General features: G+C 36.5%; 2 protein-coding genes across 12 annotated transcripts; both read left to right on the top strand.

The window, feature by feature from the left end:
- The first annotated feature begins 2,459 nt into the window (after nucleotides 1-2,459).
- Nucleotides 2,460-9,803, top strand: si:ch211-9d9.1. 4 transcript variants are annotated; one of them, XR_012394809.1, is made up of 6 exons: nucleotides 2,460-2,663; nucleotides 3,594-3,646; nucleotides 7,231-7,353; nucleotides 7,517-7,671; nucleotides 7,825-7,866; nucleotides 7,947-9,562. XR_012394809.1 is itself a non-coding variant. In XM_009298909.3 (4 exons), the coding sequence occupies exons 2-4, from the start codon at nucleotides 3,598-3,600 to the stop codon at nucleotides 7,615-7,617; spliced, it is 273 nt and encodes a 90-aa protein (XP_009297184.1). In that variant the 5' UTR covers nucleotides 2,460-2,663; nucleotides 3,594-3,597; the 3' UTR covers nucleotides 7,618-7,802. The 4 variants fall into 4 exon arrangements, 1 of the variants encoding a protein (XP_009297184.1); XR_012394800.1 differs by having other exon boundaries at nucleotides 7,828-9,803; XR_011007167.2 differs by having other exon boundaries at nucleotides 7,825-9,803.
- Nucleotides 9,804-12,103: 2,300 nt separating this feature from the next.
- Nucleotides 12,104-26,378, top strand: LOC566646 (uncharacterized). Of its 8 annotated transcripts, none has more exons than XM_073931248.1 (8): nucleotides 12,104-12,325; nucleotides 12,568-12,667; nucleotides 14,921-15,048; nucleotides 17,257-17,487; nucleotides 20,020-20,109; nucleotides 22,723-22,954; nucleotides 23,751-23,880; nucleotides 25,376-26,378. In XM_073931248.1, exons 6-8 carry the CDS (start codon nucleotides 22,884-22,886, stop codon nucleotides 26,099-26,101), a joined length of 927 nt encoding a protein of 308 aa, XP_073787349.1. In that variant the 5' UTR covers nucleotides 12,104-12,325; nucleotides 12,568-12,667; nucleotides 14,921-15,048; nucleotides 17,257-17,487; nucleotides 20,020-20,109; nucleotides 22,723-22,883; the 3' UTR covers nucleotides 26,102-26,378. The 8 variants fall into 8 exon arrangements, 7 of the variants coding, with proteins under 7 accessions (XP_073787349.1, XP_073787341.1, XP_073787358.1 ...); XM_073931240.1 differs by having other exon boundaries at nucleotides 18,649-20,109; XM_073931257.1 differs by lacking the exon at nucleotides 20,020-20,109.
- The last annotated feature ends 622 nt before the right edge of the window (nucleotides 26,379-27,000 follow it).

Here is a 27,000-nt window from a genome sequence, read left to right as displayed (position 1 = left end):
ACAACGGTTATCGTCGCATGTCTAATACAGTGTACAACTAATTTTATTTTAAAAACTTTAAAAAAAGATTGATCTGATCTTATGAACTGAATAGCAAAAAAAGCAATAATTTCAAAATTGCAAGGTGATTATATAGACACAATTTCACATAAATCAGCATGCCAAAAATGAATTGTTTTCCTTTCTTTGCATAGCAAATTAATATAGCAACTTCGTATAGCAACTTGACTGTTGCATAAAAATAATAGGTTAAAAAACTGAATGGAATTCAATTAACAAAGTTAAATTAATATACTTTAAGTAAAATGAAAATGAAAGAACTAAGAACTGAACTCAGCTCACCTGTTTTTAAAAAACGTGCTACTGTAATGTACATAGAGCATGAACAAATATTTAATGTACGAAAACGCGTTTTTATGTTTTTGATAGTTCAAAGCTCCCGAACGAGCAAAAAGCTCAATACAGACCAACCCAGGCTCATTCTGAAAACATAGTCCGGCAAACGTTTCTGGAGACTGGGAAATATGTAGCCGGAGGTACGTATGGCTGCATTTAATTTTTTAAGCGAATGCTACGGGGCGGTGTGACGCCGTTCCCTTTCGCGCTTGCCGGCCGACCGCGCTTACCTCCATGTGGAGGGCTTTCCCGCCGTAACCAGTTTGTCTGGTTAGCTCGTGGTTTAAAGTCAGCAGACTCAAGACGCAGAGAGGAGCTGACCACGACGACGACTGGGTTTAAGTTAGGGGATGAGCGGTTCCAGAAATCAAGTAAGAAAACAAAAACTAAATTAAAAAATTAAAGTGAACAAGTTCATAACAGGGTGGGAATCTGGTCAAATCCGAAAACGTGGTAAAAATCAGACGAGGGCTTTTCTTTTTCTCGACGGCTTTTGTAAATCGTTGGTTGGGTTTGGGGAAGGAGAAGGGTGGGTCAGCCGATTGGCCGGTCGCACGGTCAATCATTCTGTCATTCAGACAGACGGTCACTCGACAGCGGCCTCTGGCGGGTTTACGTAAGAACAGCACGGGCCTCTCGCGGATTCGCAAAAACAAAACTGCACAAATACGTACCTCTCGGGACATATTTCGTGGTCTCCAGAAACGTCCGCGGTACTACGTTTCCAGAATGAGCCTGGGTTGATACACTTAAAAAAACTATTCAGAGATGATTCCTTGGATTTACAAAATTTCTTTACGTTAAGTGGTTGTAAACTATTTATTTGGGCTGAATTCAAACAAACAAATTAAGCTGAATATTATTCAATTTAATTTGTTTGTTTAAATTCAACACAAATAAATTGTTTGCAATAGTTTTGCAGACATTATTTTTTTTCATTGTACAGACAGTACGATTTACTTTAGAAAATCTGGTGGCCCCAGTAAACACCTATTTATTTAACACAGTTTGAAAATAAGCACTATTGACTATTAGCGTAGGCTTTTTGTGTTTGTTTAAAGGGATATTTCAGTTTTTCCATTCTGTTGAACCCCAAAGAAGATCTTTTGAAGAATGAAGCTGAAAATCTGTAACCATTGACTTCCATTTTGTTTTGTTTTTTCCTACTATGGAAGTCAATGGTTAGAAGTTTTCATCTCTCTTAAAAAATGTATCCGTAAGTGTTCAACAGAATAAATAAATCTCAAAAAGTAGCCACTTGAGAGTTAGCCTTGAAAAAACAGCACATGCTGGTAAGATATGTTTTAATGCTGGTGTTCTGGTCTTGCTGGTTTCAATCCTGGTCTCCAGCAAGATCAGCTTTGAGACCAGCGCTGAAACCAGCAAGACCTTGAGACAAGCAAGACCAGCAGCAAAACAAACCTTACCAGCATGTGCTGTTTTTTTCAGCAGGTAAATAGTGAGAAATGTACAATTTTAGGAACTATCCCTTTAAGGGGAAATTAGCTAATAAATTGGCCAACATTATGCAAGTTTGTTCTTTAGGCATTGCAACATACTGCCAAGAGTACACTTGAGTAGTTACAGGAATCACGGGAACATTTTGATGTAACACGGTCACAACAGTGGATTGTTAGCTCTTCCCTGCAGCTCAAGTCCACTGACATTCATGGTGAGCCACTGGACAAACTGATAACAGTTGAAAAGCCGTCTATAGGGAGGTAATTGGTCAGCTGGTAAGGAACAGAATCACATCGCCCTGTAGAGTCCATTTTAAAGCCAAAATGCCGCCATACGTACTTCTGGCTACATAATTTGCAATCTTCAGAAATGTATATAGAAGTACATTTTCAGAATAGGCCTATGTTGGCATAAATGATGGTTACATAAATTCGAATGAGGTTGAGTTGATTTTGTGGCCAATTTTCATTATACAAATAAACAGGCAGCATGAATAAAGTGTTCCTGATTTTCAAGGAAGCGGTTTTGTCACCACACTGTGTTTCATCATCTGTGTCTGTTTGCTCATTTGTAAAATAACGAATAAATTATAAATGAAATTTCACTTAATACTGTTACCAGTTTATACAAACAGCACATTAAAATATAACAAAGAAAAGTGTCATTGTCTGGTTCGGATTCTTTGGCATTAATTCAATAGGGAATTTCCACACATCAAAGACTCCCAGAAATGAGGCAACATTACAGTATATAAAGCACAAACACAGGAGTCTGAGTATTGACTTCAGATCTGCTTCACAGTCAAGGTGAGTTTACACATTATTATAGGAATTAAATCTGTATTTAGTGAAATTGAACACTTTTATTTTTATAATATTCTTATTGACTATAGAGTCATATAGTTCTTCACTTGGTTGTTTATATATATATATATATATATATATATATATATATATATATATATATATATATATATATATATATATATATATATATACTTGCTTTTAGAGATTAACAATCCATTTTGAGCAAGTGACGCACTTTTGCAGGTTATCAGCTTAGTTTTGCAGTTTGTACTAATTGTTTTGAGAAATGCACTAATTGTTGTGCAGAAATGCACTAGTGTTGTGAGAAACGCACCTATGCGACTGAGAAAAACTGTAACTTTTGAGCTTAAAATATTTTAATTGTGTTGTCTAAAATGTATATACTTTTTTGTTTTTATAGTATATAGAAAACATTTTTTTTTGTTTTAAATTCGGAAGTATATAGAATAAAATATAAATTACCACATAACTATAATTTACATGTTAAAACAAAATAGAGTATTTTTAAGTGTTCTCTTAATATTTTCAATATGATTTAAGCACAGGAATTCAAACAGATTTTTGGTCACACTTTATTTTCAGGTATACAATTCTCACTATTAATAAACATTTGACTATGACTTTTGCTTATTAATAGTTAATAAGGTTTATGTAGTAGATCGGATTAGAGATTCATAGTAGATCATAGTAAGATCATGCAGAAATTTCTTAATAATAGGCAGGTAATACGCAGGAAAACTGAGAAATTGTCCTTAAATTAAAGTGCTACCAATTCTGAACACAGTGAAAATAAGTGTTTGATGGAAAGCCTGAATTAAACTATAAGCAAATCTATCACTCAATGGAATGTAGACATATGACATATTCATAATCACTATGATTGACCAGGATTTTGATTTTCCTCAACAGAATAATGAAGGTTCTGCTGCTGGCTCTTGTTCTCGCACTGGTGTTTGCCAACGGTTAGTTAAAGTCAAGTTGCTGTTGCTCATCTGTTTTACTTTTACAGAGTCACTGTAATAATATATAATATTCATCTTAAATGGGTGCAATGATAAACTATATGAACCGTTATTTATCTACACTCTAAGAAATGCTGGGTTATTTAAACCCAAATTGGGTAAAATATGGAATAACTCAAACATGGGTTAAATTTGGTCCTATATATTCATTCATTCATTTTCTTTTAGGCGTAGTTCCTTTATTAATCTGGGGTCGCCACAGTGGAATGAACTGCCAACTTATGCAGCATATGTTTACGCAGCAGATGCTCTTCCAACTGCAACCCATCGCTGGGAAACACCTATGCATTCTCATTCACACACATACACTTTAGTGTACAATTTAGCCTACCCAAATCACCAATAGCGCATGTGTTTGGACTGTGGGGGAAACTGGAGCACCCGAAGGAATCCAACGCCAACATGCGGAGAACATGCAAACTCAACACAGAAATGCCAACTGATCCAGCCGAGGCTCAAACCAGCGACCATCTTGCTGTGAGGCAACATCGCTACCCACTGCGCCACCATGCCACCCTGGTCCTATTGATTTAATTCAAAAGTTATCCCTGCAGTTGGGTTAGTTCCTATTACACCCAGAATTTGGTTAAAGTAACCCAGCATTTTTTAAGTCTATTTATTCCCAAAATACATTTTTTATATATCTTAAAAATAAGCTGTATCCATATTGTTCAATAAAATGACATTTTTTTAATATAAATATATTTCATTTCAGGCAAACACATATTTCCAAATATATTTTTATAATAAATGGATTTAAATTAGGGGGAAGAAAACACATCCCCGGCCTTACAGCAGAATAATTAAGTACAAAACTGTTTTATTTTGTACAAATAAAGATTGCTCAGTGGTAAGCACCATCATCTTACAGCCAGAAGATTGCTGGTTCGAGCCTCAGCTGTGTAAACTCTGGCCACCCCAATATGATTTTGCTGTTGATATTATTGATTTAAAGGGCACCTAGTTTACCCCTTTTTAAAGATTTAATATTAATATTATGTTTCTTCTGTGTGTGCCAGTTTAGGTTCAGTTTAAAACACTTTGAACTTTTTTTTTTATAATGAACTCAGATTGTTTCATTATAATGTCTTAAAAAGTTTCATTTTAGGGGTGTGTGTACACAGGTTGTTGTTTTAGGGGCATGTTGCTTCACATGAAAATTTGTTTCGACTTCCCGCCCAACGTAACAAGGGGGCGGAACCAAGAGCTTTGTTTTTGGCAACAGACAGGCAGACAGAGAGAAGCAACATGAGTGAGAGGATCAGCATTCAGCCGTATATGTACAACCCGGACACAGACCAAGCAGAGAGTACAAAAACATTTGTGTCTCTGTATTGTTTTATAGCCAACTGTGTGCTAGTTTAAAGTTCCGAGCATGTACACCGAGACTAATAACCACGCATACTGAATTAACTTTGACTGAGGCACTGGATGCATTGTTCATAGCCGCGACACGGCACACTAGACACACACATTCACATGTTATTTAAAATAAAACTATGCAGATGGCGCTTTGTGGTGCGGCAGTAATATGAAGTGTCCTGAGTGGTGGCTAGACAGCCGCCGACTTGAAGCGCTGTTGTGTGTATCCTTATAGAAACCTATGTTTAGAATTCTAAAAGTGGCGCTTCTGGTGTGCGACCTGCAGACAAGTTCATTATTTTATTTCCAATGGAGGGACAAGCACGTGAGGTAACATGCACTTTCCAGCTGCACCTAGTTAAGATCATACGGAGCTTCTGTGACCACGATTAAATGCAAATGACTGAAGTTAAGGGTAGACGCAATGAAAAGTTCACATGTTTGCAAACCCACCTAAAGTTACAAACAATAACTCCGATTAGACGATCATGTGGTGAATGTTGATTCTGTGTTGAGCCCAATGAGCCTTACACTTAAAAATAGAGCAAGAGTGTTTCTTTGGTGACATCGCTTTGACTCACACACTGTTTGTTGCATGTTTTTCCCCGCAAAGCTTTGCTGTATCGACCCTGACAGCAGTTTGTGTGCAGCGAGGATTTTTGTCGGGAGAGCAGTACAAGAATTGGAGAATGGCGTACATTGTCTTTTATCAGTAGTTCGTTCACATTCATTTAGACACATCGCTGTGCTGCTGTGTTTGCCTAAATCCTCTAGATTACCAACAGGGCTAATGGTTAAAAGGTAACACTTTACAATAAGGTTCATTAGTTAATACATTTAGTAACATGAACTTATCATAAACAACAGATGTACAGCATTTATTAATCATAATTGAACATTTACTAATACATTATTAACATTCAAGTCCATGCTTGTTAACATTAGTTAATGCACCATGAGTTAACATGAACTAACAATGAACTATTTTCATTAACTAACATTAACCAACATGAACAAATAAAGTAGTAAATGTATTGTTCATTGTTTGTTTATGTTATTAAATGCAGTAATTAACATTAACTTATGAACCTTATTGTAAAGCAAAATAGACAGGGAAAGAGACCTGCTGAACTGAGCCTGCATTCAGACCCAGGGATTGAAGAAGTCCTCATTTTGTCTTTATATGAATCTTTATAATGATATAAATTGTGGTTATCTGTAAATGAAATTACAAATAACAAATGTAGCAGGACATTACATTACTGTTTTTTACTTTGCATTTGAACTTTGTAAATAAAATCATGCATTTTGTGAGCTAACTGACAACAATTGTTCGCTCCCCTCCTTCTCCCCTGCTGGCCACGCCCACCCCTGCCCTTTGCTCGCGGAGCTCCACGCCGATTACGACGCATCTTTAGAAAAAATTCTGAAGTAGACCTGAACCAAAAGTGGGGGGTTTCATAGCCCTTTAAGGTACAAATTTGTACCTTTTAAAAAGGTACCACCCCAGATACAGCTTACATACCTTTATTTCTGAGTGTGCACTAAATATTTAAATATGCACTAAATTATTGTGTTATTGTGATTGATTGGTGCCACTGGCATAGCTGATTCACTGCCCCTCCTCCTCTCCAATTGACATTGACAGCACACACACACTTGCAATAGACAGCAATGGAAATTTTATATATATAAAACATCTTTTAAACTTTAGATCTGTAGTCTCTGCTTTTTGCTGGCTGTATGTGGGTGGAGTAATACACAAAGGGTAAAGAGACTGTACGGGTGCTGATATTACTTAAATATATCACAGCTATCAGCCAATCAGATTCGAGAACCAGACAGAACTGTTGTATAAATAAATTATATATATATATATATATATATATATATATATATATATATATATATATATATATATATATATATATATATATAAGCTGTGTGTATATATATATATATATATATATATATATATATATATATATATATATATATATATATATATATATTTTTTTTTTAATTGTCAAAAATGTATTTGTTAAAAATGTGCTTATGTAAATTTATCTTTTTGCTTATTTTTGTATATTTTGAAAAGTGTTTTAAATATATTATAAATCTAAATGTTGCTCTAGTTAATAACCGCTTTATATCTCCTATAGGCTCTTCCTTGACATGTCACAGATGTATCCCTGACATACCTGGAGGAAACTGCGGGTTCACTGAAGAGACCTGTGTCAACGATCAAAATGCGTGTGTAGCTGTCGCCTACAAGAAATTTCCCTGTGAGTCACAGATTATCATGAGTGCTGTGGATTTTCTATCATTCCATATTTAGTATATAGAATGCAGAATGATTAGAACACCTTAGCAACTATAGAATACCTCAGCCTATAGTAACAACTCAGAACACCACACTCACTTTGATGTTCTTTGTCATTCCTCTAGATTCCTACTTCCGGCGGTGCATCAACATGGAAGACTGCTCGGCTCTTGAGTCCAATCGCCATTTATATGCCAGATGCTGTCAGACGGACCTCTGCAATTAACCAACCCATCATCTAAACCCACAGAACACAAAGGAAAAGTGTGGCATTTAAGAGGTGCATATCACAGAATTAATCAGTAGTATTATGTGGTTGTATAGGCACATAATGATTATGTATATGGTGATCTCACTAATTCATTTAGTTTTCAAAATGCTTCAAATAAAAACAATTATTAAAAAATTAAATTGTAGTTTCATGTTTTCATAGCAGGTCATCGGATAGCTGGGGCGGATTTAACATATAAGCCAGGTAAGTGGTTACTGAGCAAAGGCTGCGAGAGCGTCAAAGGTCGCTCTGGCCGCCTTGGCGACAACGCTGTCTGCCTTCAGCTCCAGCGGTGAAAGCGTCAAAATTCGCTTCGTCATGAAGTTGACTTGATTTCAACTCTCCTCGACGCCCACACCGGCGAAGACGCGCCGCACTGCTCCTTGCCGCTTCTCGCCGCTTATTGCCGCCGGCTCTCGTTGAAAATGAATGACTTCCGGCTGCTTTGACACTCTAGCCGCTTTCTTTGTGAACATACGGTTAGGGCCCCAAGAAATCATGTGGCCCCAGTAAACACCTATTCATTAAACATAGATTGAGGATAAGCACTATTCACTATTATAGCATAGGCTTTTTGTGGTTGTTTAAAGGGCATCTATGGTGAAAAATCTACTTTTCAAGCTGTTTGGACAGACGTGTGTAGAAAAAATATACTCTCATAAGACAAATATAAAATGTAAAGTGATTTCTGCAGCACATATAGCACTTAATCATTGTTTTCAGATGATCTGCTCATCTCCTCTCTCTACCTCTCATCAGCACTAATGAAAATAGTTGCAACTAGCTATCACAACATCAAATGCTCACGGGGCTGCGAGAGAATAAATAAGAAGAGCGGAGCGAGACAGGAGTGAGGCTATGATCAAATAAATAAAAAAAAAAGTGTGACTGCGACTTTTTCCGTTCGTCATGCTGGAGAGGAACAGTCTGCGCAAATGGAGCGTAGAGTGGATGTCATCGACTACAGCGCTCATCTTATTGGCTGAAAGGTACGAGTTGCCCTGCCTCTGCCTGGACAGTCTCAAAAATACACACACACGTATCCAGGGGGAGTCGTACGTGAAAGAGGATTTGCACATTCCCATTCAGGATGAACGCGCAAGTTTTAAACATTCAAAACTTTTTGTACATTCTTATACATTTGCAAATGGTGTTTTGCATTTGTGAAACGTATTTTATGAAAGTGTATTTTTATTTAGTGCACATGAAATTTTTTTGTGAATATAAATAAATATTTTACGCACGTGAATTTGGCTACGCATGTGTACATCGTGTCTTTTGCGTGAATTACTATTGAGTCTTATCTGACTCCATAGTAATGCACCAAGAAGTTGTATACCAACCGCTAATAAAACTCAGAAGAAGTGACCGGCGGCGTCTCTCTCGGAATCGTAGATGGTGTGACCGCAGTGAAATCTTTGTGTTGTTTCCAATGTTTTGCAATAATCAATGTCTTTCCTGGCATTTCGGCTGAATAAATATCCGTAAAGTGAACATCGAGATGCACAACAGCGGTGAATGTTTGCTGATGGTTAAGTTCATTGACAGAACAAAAAAGAAATGCAACCCTTGCAACAAAACTAGTTATTATTGTGAAGCACTTTCTCTTCCTTACAAAAATAAATAAGTATTGCATTAATAATAATTAATAAGTAATGCTGACTAACCGTCCGCGCTTTTGTTTGCTTTCATCTGTTATTTCTTGATGTCTGGAAAATATCTGCATGGGGAAAACTATAGTAATTCATAATAGACATGTTTTTGAACCACATAGGAAAGTCTATAATGTGTACAACTCTTTGTTAGCGCATGCTACAGAATAATGTACCATAGTAAACTGATAAACTGTAATAAATACTGTAAAGTTTGTGTAAACTGGTTCATTGTGATTATAGCATAGAAAACTGAAGCCTATTAAATATTTTAATACAGTTGTGTTAGCAACAATAAATACTACAAGTTTATTTCAAGTAATCATCTATTGTATGCTTCAAAACACTAGTATTTACTATAGTATTTTATATGTAACGTAATTATACAGCAACCGCCTCTGACAGGCAAATATATTTTATTTCAGTAGAAAACTCACCCTCTTCATGATATATCATGCCCATATTATGTGCTTATTTTCTATTTATATCTTTTTTTTAATTCTATTTATATATTTATATTTATATAGGGAGTTTTCCTGGATGTTAGTATGCATTTTTCTTTTAATTACGAAAATTATAATTTTACATCACTTTTCTACATTGATGGATCAGTGATCGCACGGGCATTCCTGACAAAAAGCTTGTGTTTGTGTGTACAGAAATGTACTATTCACCCTCCCTGTTAAATTTGATGATCTGTGTCCTGAAACACACCTCCTCTCCTGCTTTCACTTATCTACGGAACCCCGGAAGGGACGTAGTGGAGGAGAAAAAAAATGGGTGGGTGAAAAAAAAATAATGGGTGAAAGAAAAAAAATGGGTGGGAGGAAAATATATATTTCTAAGTTTTTTGCGTTCTCTCGCAAAGTTTTGCGTTCCCTCGCAAAGATGTTTTGCGTTATCTCGCAAAGATGTTTTGCGTTCTCTCGCAAAGATGTTTTGCGTTATCTCGCAAAGATGTTTTGCGTTCTCTCGCAAAGATGTTTTGCGTTCTCTCGCAAAGATGTTTTGCGTTCTCTCGCAAAGATGTTTTGCGTTATCTCGCAAAGATGTTTTGCGTTCTCTCGCAAAGATGTTTTGCGTTATCTCGCAAAGATGTTTTGCGTTCTCTCGCAAAGATGTTTTGCGTTATCTCGCAAAGATGTTTTGCGTTCTCTCGCAAAGATGTTTTGCGTTATCTCGCAAAGATGTTTTGCCTTCCCTCGCAAAGATGTTTTGCGTTCTCTCGCAAAACTGTTTCTCCACAAACACTTCCTGTTCACTGCACTCACGTAAACCCTCCCGTTTTTGCTGAAATTCTCCCATATTTTACCATTCTACCCCACTTTCTTTACATTACTGTGCGCTGATTGTCGCCTTTCACTTTGCAACCTTTGAACCAGTGAATGCATGTTTAAGCGCTGACTGACAGACGCGCTCCATACAATAAACTGATCCCAGATCAGCGTCTGTACGCGCCATTTAAAGGGACACTTCTGTTATCAAACAAGTGCGCAGCAAATGAATCTCATGTTTTGTTTAGTTTGATAACAGAGGTGTCTCTGTAAGAATGCACAGATCTATAATGAAAGCAGTCCAATACTTTAGAAACTTCATATTATTCAGTGTATTTGTCTGTTTAAACATACACCCGCTCCTCTGTAAATGGCGTGTACAGACGCTGATCTGGGATCAGTGTATTGTACGAAGCGCGTCTGTCAGTCAGTGCTTATACATGCATTCACTGGTTCATAGGTAGCATACGCACAGTAATGTAAAGAAAGTGGGGTAGAATGGTAAAATACGGGAGAATTTCGGCAAAAACGGGAGGGTTTACGTGAGTGCAGTGAACAGGAAGTGTTTGTGGAGAAACAGTTTTGCGAGAGAACGCAAAACATCTTTGCGAGGGAACGCAAAACATCTTTGCGAGATAACGCAAAACATCTTTGCGAGGGAACGCAAAACATCTTTGCGAGATAACGCAAAACATCTTTGCGAGGGAACGCAAACCTTTGCGAGAGAACGCAAAAAACTTAGAAATATATATTTTCCTCCCACCCATTTTTTTTCTTTCACCCATTTTTTTTTTTTTTACCCACCCGTTTTTTTTCTCCTCCACTATGTCCCTTCCGGGGTTCCGTACTTATCATACTGAAGGAGAGAGCCTTAATTTCGTTTGTGAATGAATCTCCGTTATGAACGACTCCTTCACCTGCCGACAATAACAAGTTTCTGGCAGTGCAGCATCTCGTTGTAATTTTTTTTTGCATTTTTTGCTGATTTTATTCAACAAAACTAGCATAAGCGGAGTATTTAGTGCGAATTGGAGCTACTTTGCCTTATGGTGAATGCAGTAGTGACTATTATAATCAATAACGTGACCTGTTTAGCACAAAAGTTCAGAACATAAAAAAAACGTAAAAACTTAATGTTACCTATGAAATGTTCTGCTGTTGTGCGTTGTTTTCTTTGTTTGCTCGTTACTACACCCGCAGACAGCGCTAAAGTCCCGCATCTTCACGTAATAACACTGTCTTAACTAGTTCAGTTGAATGACATTTATTCTGGGAGCACTGTACCAATGTGGCGGCGCTATTGACGCATGCTCAGGGTCCCTATGCGATATCTAGTGTATGTATCTATGGGAGCACTGTACCAATGTGGCGGTGCTATTGACGCATGTTCAGGGTCCCTATGCGATATCTAGTGTATATATCTATGGTTTACTTCCTGTCCTTCATCTGAATTTCGCGCATCACCAGAACCACGTGATTAATGAGGTCACGCGGCTTCAACTGCGCATGTCGGCTGCAAAAAAATAAACAAACAAACATTAAACATGTCGTGTTGTGCGGTTGGATGCCGGAACCGATTGTCCCATAACAAAAAACTGAAATTTTACCGTATACCATCTGCCCACACTGCTTTCAATGCTAACCGCAGACGTCTTTGGCTAGCAGCCATCAAAAGAGTCGACTGGAGTGAGGAGAAAATTAAAAATGCTCGACTCTGCAGTGCACATTTCATATCAGGTAAGCTCACTCCATGCTAAATCATACACATGCCTTACATTGACAAGTGTGTGCTTATCTGACAGAAGAACAGGGAGCAATGTAAAAGCTTGAGAAGAGTTAGCTACCTAGCTAACTTAATGTTGAATATAATTGAATGTTGTTTTGCTGGTAGTTAGCAAGCTATTGTTTTAAGCTTGTTGTAAGCTAACTCGGCACTCTAAAGTAAATTTTTTTAATCAATGTTATATTTTTTTGTACAGGAGAGGCATCCTTGGACTATGATAGTCCTGACTTTGCCCCTTCAGTGTTCTCTCATACAACCCAGCGTGAATTAAACAAAGGCAATGCAAAGCTTGAGAGGTAAATATTGCCACTTTAGCCTTATTTAGTTGTTCAATGTGATCACAATGCATGCGTAAAAATGAAAAGAATGCATGTCAAGTAATGTTGCATCGTTTTGATAAATTGTATAGTGTTTATGTTTGCATTGATTTGTGAAGGCATGCTAGGCTATATGACTATAGTTTGACTTAGTTTCATTGGCTATAAACTAGGTCTACACAGAATCTGCAGAAATCCACAGATTTTTTTATCCTATCATTGAGTCTATTTATTTACTGTAAATGTTTGTAAATTTATAGATTTATTCAGTTTTTTTATTATGTCAGTAAAATTATTTTCTAATATGAAAATGTTAATATGATTTATTTACAATACAGTCTGTAAAGTATTATTATATCTATCTATTAGTACTCAGTTAAAATAGTTGGGTTAAAAATACCCCAACATATAACCCTATATGTTAAACGATAGTTTTTTTTTTTTTTTTGCTAAAAAAGTTTACATCACAAAACAAGGAACAATCAGCATCGCAAGGTATGTTTACCATTACAATAAATTAAATAAATTAAAATTGTTACAACTGCAACAAGGATCAATGAGCAGTACAAAAGACTTACATCAAAGGAAAAAAAAAACCATTATAACAATAAATATTCTGAAAATGAAGTACAGAGGGCTTCAGTTATTTTACTATAGGTTATTATAGCACCTTCCAGCTATGGGTTATTTTAACCCAATGAACTGGGTTATTTTGATTAAATGTTATTCTTTCCATTCTGACATTACTATTGCTACTATTACTACACTGTAAAAAAAACCTGCTTGCCTTTATGTTAAACTGACTTAAAACAGCTTGCGTAAGTTATAAAATTAAGCTAGTACATGATTAACTTAGTTTAATAAGTTACAATGACCTAAAACATATGTTGTCAGGACTTATTGATAATATTTTTTTTAACAGTGTAGTACTACTATTAATGTTACAATTATGTCTGTGTAAATAAATAACATGCAGTTTTCAAAAATATTAAAAATGCTGTATTTTTATTACATTTTAAGTTCCAGACACAATGTTTTTTATCCATTTAAATAGATTGGCTAGAAAGCGCACATTTGTATCATTAATAATTAAGATTGCAGGTGAAACGGATAGAAAAAAACGCGACACAGAGGGTAATTTGATAAAAAAACAACAACAATGTTATTGTGTTAGAGCTTAAATAAACACTGTAATGCAAAAAACAACATTACACTCGCATATAAATACAGCTGTTCTGTGTCAGTTAAATGAGTTGACTGTTGAAATTAAATTTTTTTAACCCAACTGGTTGAGTTATTAAATAAATAACCCAATAAAGGTTAAAAATAACCCAACAAAGCACCAAATATTTAACCCAGCTGGTTGAGTTATTCATAAATAAAAATAAATAACTCAACGTTTTTAAGAGTGTAGATATATTATATGAGAGACTTGCTTTGTTTACCAAATAAGTGAATCTCATTGGATTTTAATTGTATACATTAAATAAAAGTTAAAAAGGTATTACTTTTAATTTCATATATTAACTTTTTAGTTACGATACTCCCAAAATAATTCCAAATAAATCCGCAAATTTTGTACAAACTTCTGCGCAGAAATAGCAAAAAATATCCGCAGATTCTGTCTGGCCCTACTTATAACCTACAGTTGAAGTCAGAATTATAAGTCCTCTTTGAATTATTTTTTCTTTTTTAAATATTTCCCAAATGTTGTTTAACAGAGCAAGGAAATTTTCACAGTATGTCTGATAATATTTTTTCTTCTAGAAAAAGTCTTATTTGTTTTGTTTTGGCTAGAATAAATTTTTTTAAACCATTTTAAGGACAAAATTATTAGCCCCTTTAAGTTCTATTTTTTTCCAATAATCTACAGATCAAACCACCGTTATACACCGGCTTGCCTAATTCCCCATAACCTGCCTAGTTAACCTAATCAACCTAGTTAAGTCTGTAAATGCCACTTTAAGCTGTATAGAAGTGTCTTTAAAAATATCTAGTCAAATATAATTGACTGTCATGATGGCAAAGATAAAATAAATCAGTTATTAGAGATGAGTTATTAAAACTATTATGTTTAGAAATGTGTTGAAAAAAAAACTCTTCTCTCCGTTAAACAGAAATTGGGGAAAAAAATAAACAAAGGGGCTAATAATTCTGACTTCAACTGTATGTGATCTACCAAGCAACTAAAGCATTTTGGACTGACCGCTTGCTCTCCTTTCTGAATATTAGATTTAAGAGGAAAAGGAAACGGGATGAAAACACGTGCAGACCACCTGGTTTACAGCCTTCCAAAGGAATTACTAATGAGGTTGCAGCAGGAACCAGCCTGTCTGCAGATGCCTGCAGAATAGAGCCAGGTATTGGTCTTTGCACTGGTGAGAACTTCTAATCTCCCAACTAAACGACGATACATTTACATTTTTGGATTATTTGACAAGAATCAGTTTCCAAGATGCTATGAAGCAAGAAAGAAATCTTTTCAGCACTGATGACAATTGTAAGAATCAGCATTAGTTTTTTTTTTTTTAACCAATAATTACTGATCACAATAGAGCAATATTTTTGATTTTTGAGGCCGATACAGAGTACCAATGCCTTGGCATCGTGATCGACTGATTGCTAATGCATAAAGCACACTTTCCCTCTAAGTATGACACTTAAGTGGAGATCTTATTAACTGAACATTCAATTGTTTTAATGTAAAATGTGGTACTAAATTAAATCATTTGCTTAAAAGAACATTATTCTATATGATCTCAAACACAATCCTATACACTCACCGGCCACTTTATTAGATACAGCTGTCCAACTGTTTAACACAAATTTCTAATTAGCCAATCACATGGCAGCAACTCAGTGCTTTTAGGCACGGTCAAGACGATCTGCAGCAGTTCAAGCTGAGCATCAGAATGGGGAAGTAAGGGCTTAAGTGACTTTGAACGTGGCATGGTTGTTGGTGCCAGAAGGGCTGATCTGAGTATTTCAGAAACTGCTGATCTACTGGGATCTCTAGGGTTTGCAGAGAATGGTGCGGAAAAGAGAAAATATCCAGTGAGCGGCAGTTCTGTGGGCGCAAATGCCTTGTTGATGCCAGAGGTCAGAGGAGAATGGCCAGACTGGTTGGAGCTGATAGAAAGGCAACAGTAACTCAAATAAGCACTCGTCACAATCGAGGTCTGCAGTAGAGCATCTCTTAACACACAACATTTCGAACCTTGAGGCAGATGGCAGAAGACCACATTGGGTGTCACTCCTGTCAGCTAAGAACAGGAAACTGAGACATTAGAAAATAGAAGATTGGAAAAACGTTGCCTGGTCTGATGAGTCTCGATTTCTGCTGCGACATTCGGATGGTCGGGTCAACAACATGAAAGCATAGATCCATCCTGCCTGGTATCAACCATTTAGGCTGGTGGTGGTGTAATGGTGTGGGGGATATTTTCTTGACACACTTTGGGTCCATTAGTACCAATTGAGCATCGTGTCAACATCACAGCCTACCTGAGTATTGCTGACCATGTCCATCCCTTTATAACCACAGTGTACCCATTTTCTGATGGCTACTTTCAGCAGGATAACACACCATGTAATAAAGCGCACGTCATCTCAGACTGGTTTCTTGAACATGACAATGAGTTCACTGTACTCAAATGGCCTCCACAGTCAGCAGATCTCAATCCAATAGAGCACCTTTGGGATGTGATGGAACAGGAGATTGGCATCATGGATATGCAGCCGACAAATCTGCAGCAGCTGTGTGATGCTATCATGTCATGTGAACCAAAATCTCTAAGGAAAACTTTCAGTACCTTGTTAAATCTATGACATGAAGGATTAAGGCAGTTCTGAAGCCAAAAAGGGTCCAACCTGATACTAGTAAGGTGTACCTAATAAAGTGGCCGGCGAGTGTATCTGTCTCTTGAACTCACAAGTGAGCGCTTTCTTGTCCAATGGCTCCATCTTGTGGCCTGTGTATGCCACTAACGTGCAACTATATTTTTGCAGGCTTCCTGTGATGTTTAGAGCTTTATAATCTCTCTCTGACAGCACATTGCATTCTGTACCAGTATCAAGTTTAACTCGGACATCTCTTTTGTTTATTTTTATAGTTTCAGACCAGTCATCTTCATTTACATTTTGATATGTTTTAGGCATTCTGCCTTTGAACTGTTGATTTTGTACTGCGTCAATGAAAATTTCCTCGTCTTGTTAAATGACGTGCATTCTTCTACTTCGATTCACTTGGCTGTTGTATGTGCACACTTTAGTGATTTAGATTTTTTTAGTGAAGTAAACATGTGCTGGATAAGTTGGTGGTTTATTCCACTGTGGCGACCCCGGATTAATAAAGGGACTAAGCCGAAAAGAAAATGAAAGAAGAATGGATATAATATTTTCTTTAATAAAAATTAATCTACACTCACCGGCCACTTTATTAGGTACACCTGTCCAACTGCTTATTGACACAAATTTCTAATCAGCCAATTACATGGCAGCATGTATTACTGCTATTGTATTTCAGAAACTGCTGATATACTGACATTTTCACGCAAAACCATCTGTAGGGTTTACAGAGATTGGTCAGAAAAAGAGAAAATATCCAGTGAGCGGCAGTTCTGTGGGCCCAAATCCCTTGTTGATGGTCAGAGAAGAGTGGTCAGACTGGTTCCAGCTGATAGAAAGGCAACAGTAACTCAAATAAGCGCTCATTACAACTGAGGTATACAGAAGAGCATCTCTGAACGCACAAGGTAAAGGCGAACCTGAAGTTGAAGGTGCACCTAATAAAGTGGCCGGTAAGTGTATGTGACTTCTGTAGCCTATGTCAGATTTTGTTCAAATACAGCAGAATTGCAAAAGTACAATTTTTAAACATACAAAATGATTAAACTTTAAAGCATTATATTAATTGTGTAACGTTAACAAGTTATTTCATAATAAAAAGAATAAGTTGGATTCTGAATGCGATCTGCATTTATTCGATTTAAATAACAATTATTCACAAAATCTGAATTTTAATTCCTTCATTCATTTTCTTTTCAGCTTGAACTGCCTTTTAATCCGCTGCATAAAACATATGCTGGATAAGTTGGTGGTTCATTCCACTGTGGCGACCCTAGGTTAATAAAGGGACTAAGCCGAAAAAGAAAATGAATGAATGAATCTCAAAATCATTCAGAACGCAGATAAAACCAACGACAATAAGAAACTTTCTTAAAAACACTGTTTAAAAATGTATTTGAAGTTTTAAATTTACTGAAAATAAATTGACGCATTTTGGATGAAGTAAAATGCCTTTAAATAGTTCTTGAAGGAACACATTTGACACTGTTAAGGTACAAAGTGTTAAGGTACAACATTGTACCATTTTTTCTGAGAGTGCCCTACACTTTCTACCTTAACAGTGTCAAATGTGTTCCTTCAAGAACTATTTAAAAGCATTTTGCTATATCCAAAATGCGTTCAGTTTATTTAATTAATTTTGCATCATTTTTAACAATAATTAAAAAAAAGTTTCTTTTTGTGTAAATGCACCTTTTCTATTTACAATGATGAATAAGAAATACTTGAACATAAATCAAAAGATCTGTTTTTTGCTAAACATTTCACACCACTTTTCACAGAAATGTTACAGAAATGCATACTCCCATCTACAATGTAAAACATTTGTTTGTTAAACAAGTTGTAATTTACTTAATTTTAAAATAGAAATATAATTATGCAAACGTATTGTAACCAGATATGCACAATGTTTGATTAGCTTTACTATACTAAAATGTCTGCATGAGCACTTTGCATTTGCAGGACTTTTGCCAGCTCACGTGTGTAGTAGAAAGCAAACACAGAAAGGTGCTGATATCAATAATGAAAATGTATTTATCAGAAAATGGGGGGGGGGGGGGGGCAATGTGAGTAATGTTATCATTTATATAATCATTTTTACAAAATATATGCAGAAAAAGCTTCATTGGGGTGGCACGGTGGCTCAGTGGTTAGCACCGTCGACTCGCAACGTAACTGTAACACTGCAGTTACAAGACATATCACTGGAGGAAATCAGCTTACAGGAGGGAGGTGGTCAGTCTAGTGACATGGTGGGAGGACAACAACCTCACCCTCAACACGGACAAGACAATAGTGGACATGAGGAAGGAGAGGGGAACTCATCAGCCACTGTTTATTCGTCAACTTGAAGTGGAATGAGAGAGCAGTTTTAAATTCCTGGGAGTCCACATCAGTGAGGACCTCACATGGAAATTAAATACCACCTATCTGGTTAAGAAAGCACAACAGCGGCTGAAGCTGAGGAAAGTTTGGTCTGTCATCCAAGATCCTTAGCAACTCCTAGTGATTGAGAGCATCCTGGCTAGCTGTATTAGTGAGTAGTATGGCAACGCTACTGTGAAGGACATTAAATAATTGACTAACAAGCAGAATATTTGCTTCAAACCGGAGCAAAACCATACCCATAACAAACACATTTAGAGCAGTACATAGTATTTGCCTCTAGAGGGCGCTGCAAACTTGAAGATAGTCACACTACGCCTACATTCACAAACGCAGTTGAAGAATATTGGTGACTACGTACAGATTTAGACTGACAGGACAGTTTAGGATATAAATAAGACCGGAATAACAGTTGTTATACCACAATAATCCATTCTAATAAAAAAAGATAACTTTATACTACAGAATCGATTGCAATAGTCGTCTTTACAACGGTTGAACGAGACGTTAGACATTATGTTAATTTTCTGGCGGTTTTAAAAGGTATTTAATCAAAACACTAGCTAATATATCTGTTGTATTGATAACACGGTCAAGACAACATTGTATTTTCCCTTCCTTCCCATTCATTGTCACTCCACATTCCAGTTCAGTCGTGGTGGCAGCACCGCACCAAAAGTAGCCACAATCAACACGAGAGGAAGAAGAGCGCTGCTGGTGTATTTCCGGTTTAATCTCAGCCGGTGTGTTTATTTCCCGTGCAGCGCGTTCTAGATGTGTACTACTAGCTGCAAAACCCTTTCATTCAGCAATTTGACGGCGAATTTATTAATGAACTATAATAGCAATGACTACCAGAAGGTATAAATATCAACGGCGGATTGACAGTAGTTCATCTGAACATTGTTGTGTGCCGTTATGTGGAGCTTCATCGAGATTCAACTCCGCGGTGAGTTTCCACACGTTTCCGGTGTCTACGGAAATACGTGAAAAATGGATTAAAAACATTCGACGTGAGAAACTTAACATCACATATCACACGAGGGTCTGCTGTCGACATTTTACTACTGATGATCTGATTCAGCCACGTAATCCCATAGGGAGGCGCTTGTTGAGGAAAGGGGCAGTTCCCACATTATTCAAGTGGAATGGATACTCAGATGCTGAAGCAAAGAAGGCCGCAGATTTAGGTAAATTGAGCTTAACTCTTTGAATTTTGTATTCAATTTAAGGTTTGTTTCCAAGTGTATTCAATTCACACTTTATTTATTAAGAACTTATCAACACTGAGGTGAAGTTGGTTTTATATTCACGCATTCAGACTTTCTCCTTAATAATATAATTTCAGAAAAGTAATGCTAGCAAATTCTAAGTAGTGATATTCATTTTAGAGTATTAGTCATATAAGCAGGCAATGACTATCAAAGTACAACATTGTTTACAGTTTAATAGTGCTAATGGTAATATTCAAAGTACCATGGTAAACAAAATAGGGAGAATATCACAAGTTCTCATTGAATGAATGTGCAAATGTAAAGCCAACTTTACCTTATCAATTGAGGTGAGGATGGTTTTATATTACACATTCAGACTTTCCTGAATAATATAATTTCAGAGAAAAGTATTCCAGGTTGGCCACAGAGTCTTAAAATGTCTTAAATTCCAAAAACTAAATTTTAGGCCTTAAAAAGTCTTTAATACATTGAAATATTGTCTTGCAGGTCTTAAATCATTATAAATGGGTCTTAATTTTCCTTTGTTTATGCACAGATACCTAGTCGATCCAACACACATTCAATCAACGACACTACACCTCAATAAAACTTTTAGCAAAACTCAATTTTTATCGGCTATTATGACAGATTTAGTTGATCAAAGTTTTAATTCATGTTATGTTGAAAAAATTAAAGGTCTGCTTGGTTTGACACAAGCAGATCTTTTGAAATAATGAGTAATTATTTTAAGTATTTTCATTTAAGTAATTAAAATGTGTTGCTAAGAAATAACTAATTAAAATTAGTTTATTTGAACGGGCAGATTTTTTTTATTGCTGGTTTAGCCCTATATAAGTCTATAGTTTCATTCTTGATTGTCTTTAAAAAGTCTTTAAAAGTCTTGAATTTGACTTGGTGAAACATATACAGTATATATATATATATATATATATATATATATATATATATATATATATATATATATGAGCAATTCCATGCAAATGTCAACCTTGACATGAAAAAAAAAAGGTTTTCACCAAAACAGCAAAACTAGATTTTTTGCGTAGGCAAGTATTTTACAGTACTTAAGAAACACTTTAAAATGTCTATGTCAATGTTTTCACATTTTTATGTTTGATTTACCAAAGTCCCACAAATGGCAAATTCACATCTGTCACATCCATAATGAAAAAGTGTCACATCCATAACAAAGCTTTTCCCTTTAAAAATGCGCGCATACTGAAGGGCGGGACGGATGGTGTGACACAGCACACTGTTCAGATTGATGCAGACATGAGATCTCTATCTCACTCATGGTTTGTCCTCTCAAGTGGGGGAAAGACAATGCACAACGTTACCCACTGCTGTCAACCTGGGCCAAGTCATATCTCTCTGTCCCAGAAACCTCAGTCCCAAATGAGAGGGGTTTTTTCTGTTGCTGGGGACATTGTAAATGCCCAGAGATACCAGCTTTTACCAGATTATAGTTATATGATAATTTTCCTTTAAACCCATCTCTATCTAAGTGAGTGAGTGATTAAATGTTGAATGTGATGAGTTTTCAACAATACTAAATTGAAACTTAATTTTTTTACATGGTTTAATAATTTTTTTGTTATTAAAATTGAAGTTCCTGTTTCAAAGCTTACAGATAGCTGGCTAATTTGTATGTCATTGACACTTTTGGCACTTTTTTGGAGTATTTTCATAAGTTTTGTTTTTTCCTGTAAATGATTCAATAAATACCGTACCGTGACATTCATACCGAGGTATTACCATACCGTGAAATTCTGATACCGTTACATCCCTAATATATATATATATATATATATATATATATATATATATATATATATATATATATATATATATATATATGAAGAGTTCAGATGCAAAAACCTCTAAGTGCCGTCTAAAATTTCCATCAAAAATGACATTTTTTCCCAACCTTCTTTGTTTATCTATTAGATATTTTAGATATTAGATATCTTACCTGATAAAAATACTAATTTTAAAGGAAACTATCAGATGACATTTAGAGGTTTTTGTGTCTAAATTTTCATATGTATGATTTCATTTTACAAAATTTATATTTACTTATGACAATTAAAATAAAAGTTATTTTGTGTAGTGTTAAGAGCAAAAGCTACGTCATGGTGGAGCAGTGGGTAGCACGATCACCTCACAGCAAGAAGGTTACTGGTTTGAGCCCCGGCTGCGGCTCTTCTGTTTGGTGTTTGCATGTTCTCTCCATGTTGGCGTAGGCTTTCTCCGGGTGCTCCGGTTTCCCCGACAGTCTAAACACATGCGGTACAGGTGAATTGAACAGGCTAAATTGGTCATAGTGTATGACTGTGAATGCAAGAGTGTATGGGTGTTTCCAAGGGTTGAGTTGCGACAGCAAGGGCATCCGCTGTGTAAAACATGCTGGATTAGTTGGCAGTTCATTCTGCTGTGGCGACCCTAATTAATAAAGAGACAAAGCCGAAAGGAAAATAAATGAATAAAAGTGCAAAAAGTTCTACATGTTTATATGTGTCGTTCTAACTTGTATGTATTTGTTGTTCATTTGTGTCACATTATTTACAGAGCATTCTGTGACAATAAAGGAGATTTACAGTCAAGGGGATATCCACCATCTAGAACACGATTACTGTTCAGTTCCGGAAACTACGACGGCAGATAATGGACCGGATCCAGTTAAAGAGCTCCGTGAAGAGGTGGAGCGACTGAGGAGACAGGTGGAGGAGATGTCTGTCAGTCAAACATTTTGTTTGGGGCGTTTTGCTGCTTCTGACGATGATATCAAGTTCTACACACGGTATGATTTAAATCCCTTATGTACCAGATTTAACCCACATGTAATAATAAGCAGTAAAAATCATATTTTACAGTAAATACTATTATGTTTTTCAATTATACTATGGTGAAGTGTGTTATACTCTACAAAAGTCTTGTTGCCTATCCAAGTTTTAGGGGCAACAAATAATAACTTGACTTCTGTAGTTGATCATTTGGGATCAGAAGTGGCTTATATGATAGGTAAAGTCCCAGAGTTCATCAAGATTATTTAGATTCATCTTTAAAGCCTCCTCCATTGCCCCATTTATGCTTAATACTGTTCATGTCTGGTGACTGGGCTGGCCAATCCTGGAGCACCTTGACCTTCTAATAACTGATTTATTTTATCTTTGCCATGATGACAGTAAATAATATTTTGCTAGATATTTTTCAAGACACTTCTTTACAGCTTAAAGTGACATTTAAAGGCTTTACTGGATTAATAAGGTAACTAGGCAGGTTAGGGTAATTAAGCAAGTTATTGTATAATGATGATTTGTTCTGTAGATTATCGAGAAAAAAAAATTGCTTAAAAGGGCTAATAATTTTGTTCCAAAAATGATTTTAAAAAAAATTAATAACTGCCTTCATTGTAACCTAAACAAAAGAAATAAGACTTTCTCTAGAAGAAAAAATATTATCAGACATACTGTGAAAATTTCCTTGCTCTGTTAAAAATCTTTTGGGAATAATTTAACAGAGAAAAAAAAATCAAAAGGGGGATAATAATTCTGACTTCAACTGTATATATACAATATGTTCTTCATCTTATTTAGGTTCACAACTTGCAGCCATTTAATGGCATTCTGGAAGCTCATTGAACCTGCATCCAACAACATGATTCGGGTGTCCAGAGTAAGAGCAGCAACCATGAAGCATGAAGATGGAATGACAGACGGTGCATTGGTAAATAAAGAAATCGAAGAACAAAATGTCATTTTATATTTGCAGTGGAAGCCTAGTCTAGTCTAGTGATGGGAGAATCTAAGCTTTTTGAAACAATTGAACAATAATTTAGCAAAATGGTTTACTGTTTCGAAGTGATTGAAACACAAGTCTGTGTAAAAGCAACTCGTGCATTAAAATGGGCTTCTTCAAACGTGTTGCGAATTTTAAATTGAAAGTGTAACCTATAAATGCTCTTAGCTTATCATCCGAACTCATTAAACATAAAAAGTGTCGGCATTTATTTCTTATTTGCACTGGCTGTCTGTTGCCGCTCGCATCAAATTCAAAGCTCTGATGTTTGCCTACAAAGTGACTTCTGGCCTTGCTCCTTCTTAGCTGCTCTCACTTCTACAGATCTATGTGCCCTCCAGAAACTTGCGTTCTGTGAATGAACGTCACCTCGTGGTTCCATCCCAAAGAGGGAAGAAATCACTTTCGCGAACGTGAACGTTCAATCTGCCCAGTTGGTGGAATGAACTCCCTAACTGCATCAGAACAGCAGAGTCACTCGCTATTTTCAAGAAACGACTAAAAACTCAACTATTTAGTCTCCACTTCACTTCCTAATCTGCAATTGCCTTTCTGGATATCACACTAACTGTACCCAAAAAAAAAAATAAATAAATAAAAAATACTACTACTACTAATACTTTCCTTCTTAGACTTTACAGACCTGAAACTTGCCTATAGCACTTATTCATTGTTGCTCTTAGTTGTGTAAATTGCTTCCTTGTCCTCATTTGTAAGTCGCTTTGGATAAAAGCGTCTGCTAAATGACTAAATGTAAATGTACATTTTCAAGGATTATATATTTGTTCCATGGTGTGTTCTGCTAAACAGGACAACAAGAGAATATTAAAAAATAAATATTTTACAAATGCTTCACACTAAAACGTTTACAAACTTGTAAAATTGATCTGGCATCCGGTTAAAACTATGAAACCTGTTCTGCAATTCACCCACTGGGGGATAATCTGAATGCAACGCTGTTATTCATGTCTGTCATTCATGTCGTGTTAATCAACTCCAGCATTGTACATTACAATCCTCTCTTCAAAACAGAACAAAAGCAGGATTTTGTTGTGATTTACCCTGCTGTTGCTCCCTTCCTTGCCATGTATCTTTCCTTTAGTGTTACCTCCACTTGTTTTTTTGTTTTGTCCTATCTATGAGGTGCCGAACTCTGCTGGCATCAGTGCATGAGAGAGGCAGATACGTTCACTCTGCTCTGCACTCAACTAAATTTTTTTAATAATTAAACATCTCTGCGTCACGCAACTCAATGAATTGATTATGAAAGTCTTTGCCAACGTTTTTGGTAATCGATTTTAATCGCTTTAACTGATTCGTTGTTGCAGCCCTAGATCACATTGCAATATCGATGCTGAAAGGATATATTGTGCAGCCCTAGTACACACTATTTGTACATAACTGCAGTGCATGTTTTTTACAGGACCGGTCCCTGCAGCCCATTGATGAGTTCTTCCTCTTCATGGTACACCTCTCGGTTGGCTTAACCCTGCGGGATCTTGGCCACAGATTCAACATCCACGAGTCCACGGTGAGCCAAATCATAACAACCTGGGCCAATTTTTTATACACCGTTCTCGGGTCTCTCCGCATCTGGATGTCTGCAGAGGCAGTCAAAGCTCATCTTCCCAATCAGTTCCAGGACTATCCAGACACACGAGTGCTGATCCACTGCACAGAGTTGCGTTGCCAAACTCCCTTGTTTAAAAGTGAAGACTTTTCTTACAAGTCCCACCGCAGCTTTAAGGGATTGATTGGCATGGCTCCGCATGGAGCAGTCACTTTTGTCTCATCCCTCTTTGCAGCTTCTGTCAGTGATACAGAACTTTTTAAACAGTCCGGGATTATGTCTCTGCTGAAGCCTGAAATGGCAATAATGTTCGACAATTCATTGCTTGTTGATGAATGTGTGCCATGCAAAGTCTACAGACCAGCTTACCTGTTGGAGGAGCAGATATCAGCTGATGAAGAGGAGATACAGCTCAGGGTCCACATTGAGGGTCTCGTGCACAGGGTAAAGCAACACAAGCTGTTAGATACAGTCATCCCTCTCTTTGTTACTGGGAGCATCAATCAGATTTACACAGTCGCTTGTCTTCTGGTTAATTACCAAAATGGCCCATTAGTAGAAGGCTGGGCTGAAGATTAAAGATGAGTTGACGCTTTCATTATTTTTTTTATTATTTAGTTGAAATTCTTTTCATGAACACTGGAGGGCGTAAGAATATATTTGTGCATTTAAAGAGCCTGACATGCTCAGATTGCAGGTCAAGCAATTTTTCTGACAATCTGATCGTTTCAGGGTGCTGAACATTGAACTGAGAACGTTTGAGAAACGTAAGATGCTTACTGTATTATTTACCATTTTAATGTTGATGAGAAAGTTCTGTTTGTTTCTTTGCTGTAATAAATGGACTGGCAAAGAGTCCCATGGTTTGGTGTTTCTACAAGCAAAGAACAAACCGAAACCAAAGCAAGATCATCTAACCAGTTTGGCCCTACAAGAGGACATAACTTTTCATGGGGACTGATGAATTGGGATATATTCTGTTAATAAAAATAATATAACTGTGAGCAGAACGGTGGCTCAGTGGTTTGCAAGGTCGCCTCACAGCAAGAAGGTCGCTGGTTCAAGCCACGGCTGGGTCAGTAGGCATTTCTGTGTGGAGTTTTCATGTTCTACCCATGTTTTGGCACCTCCGGGTGCTCTGGTTTCCCCCACAGTCCAAAGACATACACTATATGTATATTGAATAAGCTAAATTGGCTATTGTGTATGTGTGTGAATGAGTGTGTATGGGTGTTTTCTAGGGATGTAACGGTATCAGAATTTCACGGTACGGTAATACCTCGGTATGAATGTCACGGTACGGTATTTCTTGAATCATTTACAGGAAAAAACAAAACTTATGAAAATACTCCAAAAAAGTGCCAAAAGTGTCAATGACATACAAATTAGCCATCTATCTGTAAGCTTTGAAACAGGAACTTCAATTTTAATAACAAAAAATTATTAAACCATGTAAAAAAATAAAGTTTTAATTTAGT

Source organism: Danio rerio, chromosome 2 (assembly GCF_049306965.1).
Source record: "Danio rerio strain Tuebingen ecotype United States chromosome 2, GRCz12tu, whole genome shotgun sequence".
NCBI classification, from domain to species: Eukaryota; Metazoa; Chordata; class Actinopteri; order Cypriniformes; family Danionidae; genus Danio; species Danio rerio.
This window is presented reverse-complemented; position numbering and strand designations above follow the sequence as displayed.

Coding starts and splice junctions, on each gene's coding strand:
- LOC566646 (XM_689924.10), top strand. CDS start 12,133: ATGTCGTGTTGTGCGGTTGGATGCCGGAACCGATTGTCCCATAACAAA. Junction 12,668..14,920: donor GGCAATGCAAAGCTTGAGAG/GTAAATATTGCC, acceptor TCTGAATATTAG/ATTTAAGAGGAAAAGGAAAC. Junction 22,955..23,750: donor GATATCAAGTTCTACACACG/GTATGATTTAAA, acceptor CATCTTATTTAG/GTTCACAACTTGCAGCCATT.
- si:ch211-9d9.1 (XM_009298909.3), top strand. CDS start 3,598: ATGAAGGTTCTGCTGCTGGCTCTTGTTCTCGCACTGGTGTTTGCCAAC. Junction 3,647..7,230: donor CGCACTGGTGTTTGCCAACG/GTTAGTTAAAGT, acceptor TATCTCCTATAG/GCTCTTCCTTGACATGTCAC. Junction 7,354..7,516: donor CGCCTACAAGAAATTTCCCT/GTGAGTCACAGA, acceptor TCATTCCTCTAG/ATTCCTACTTCCGGCGGTGC.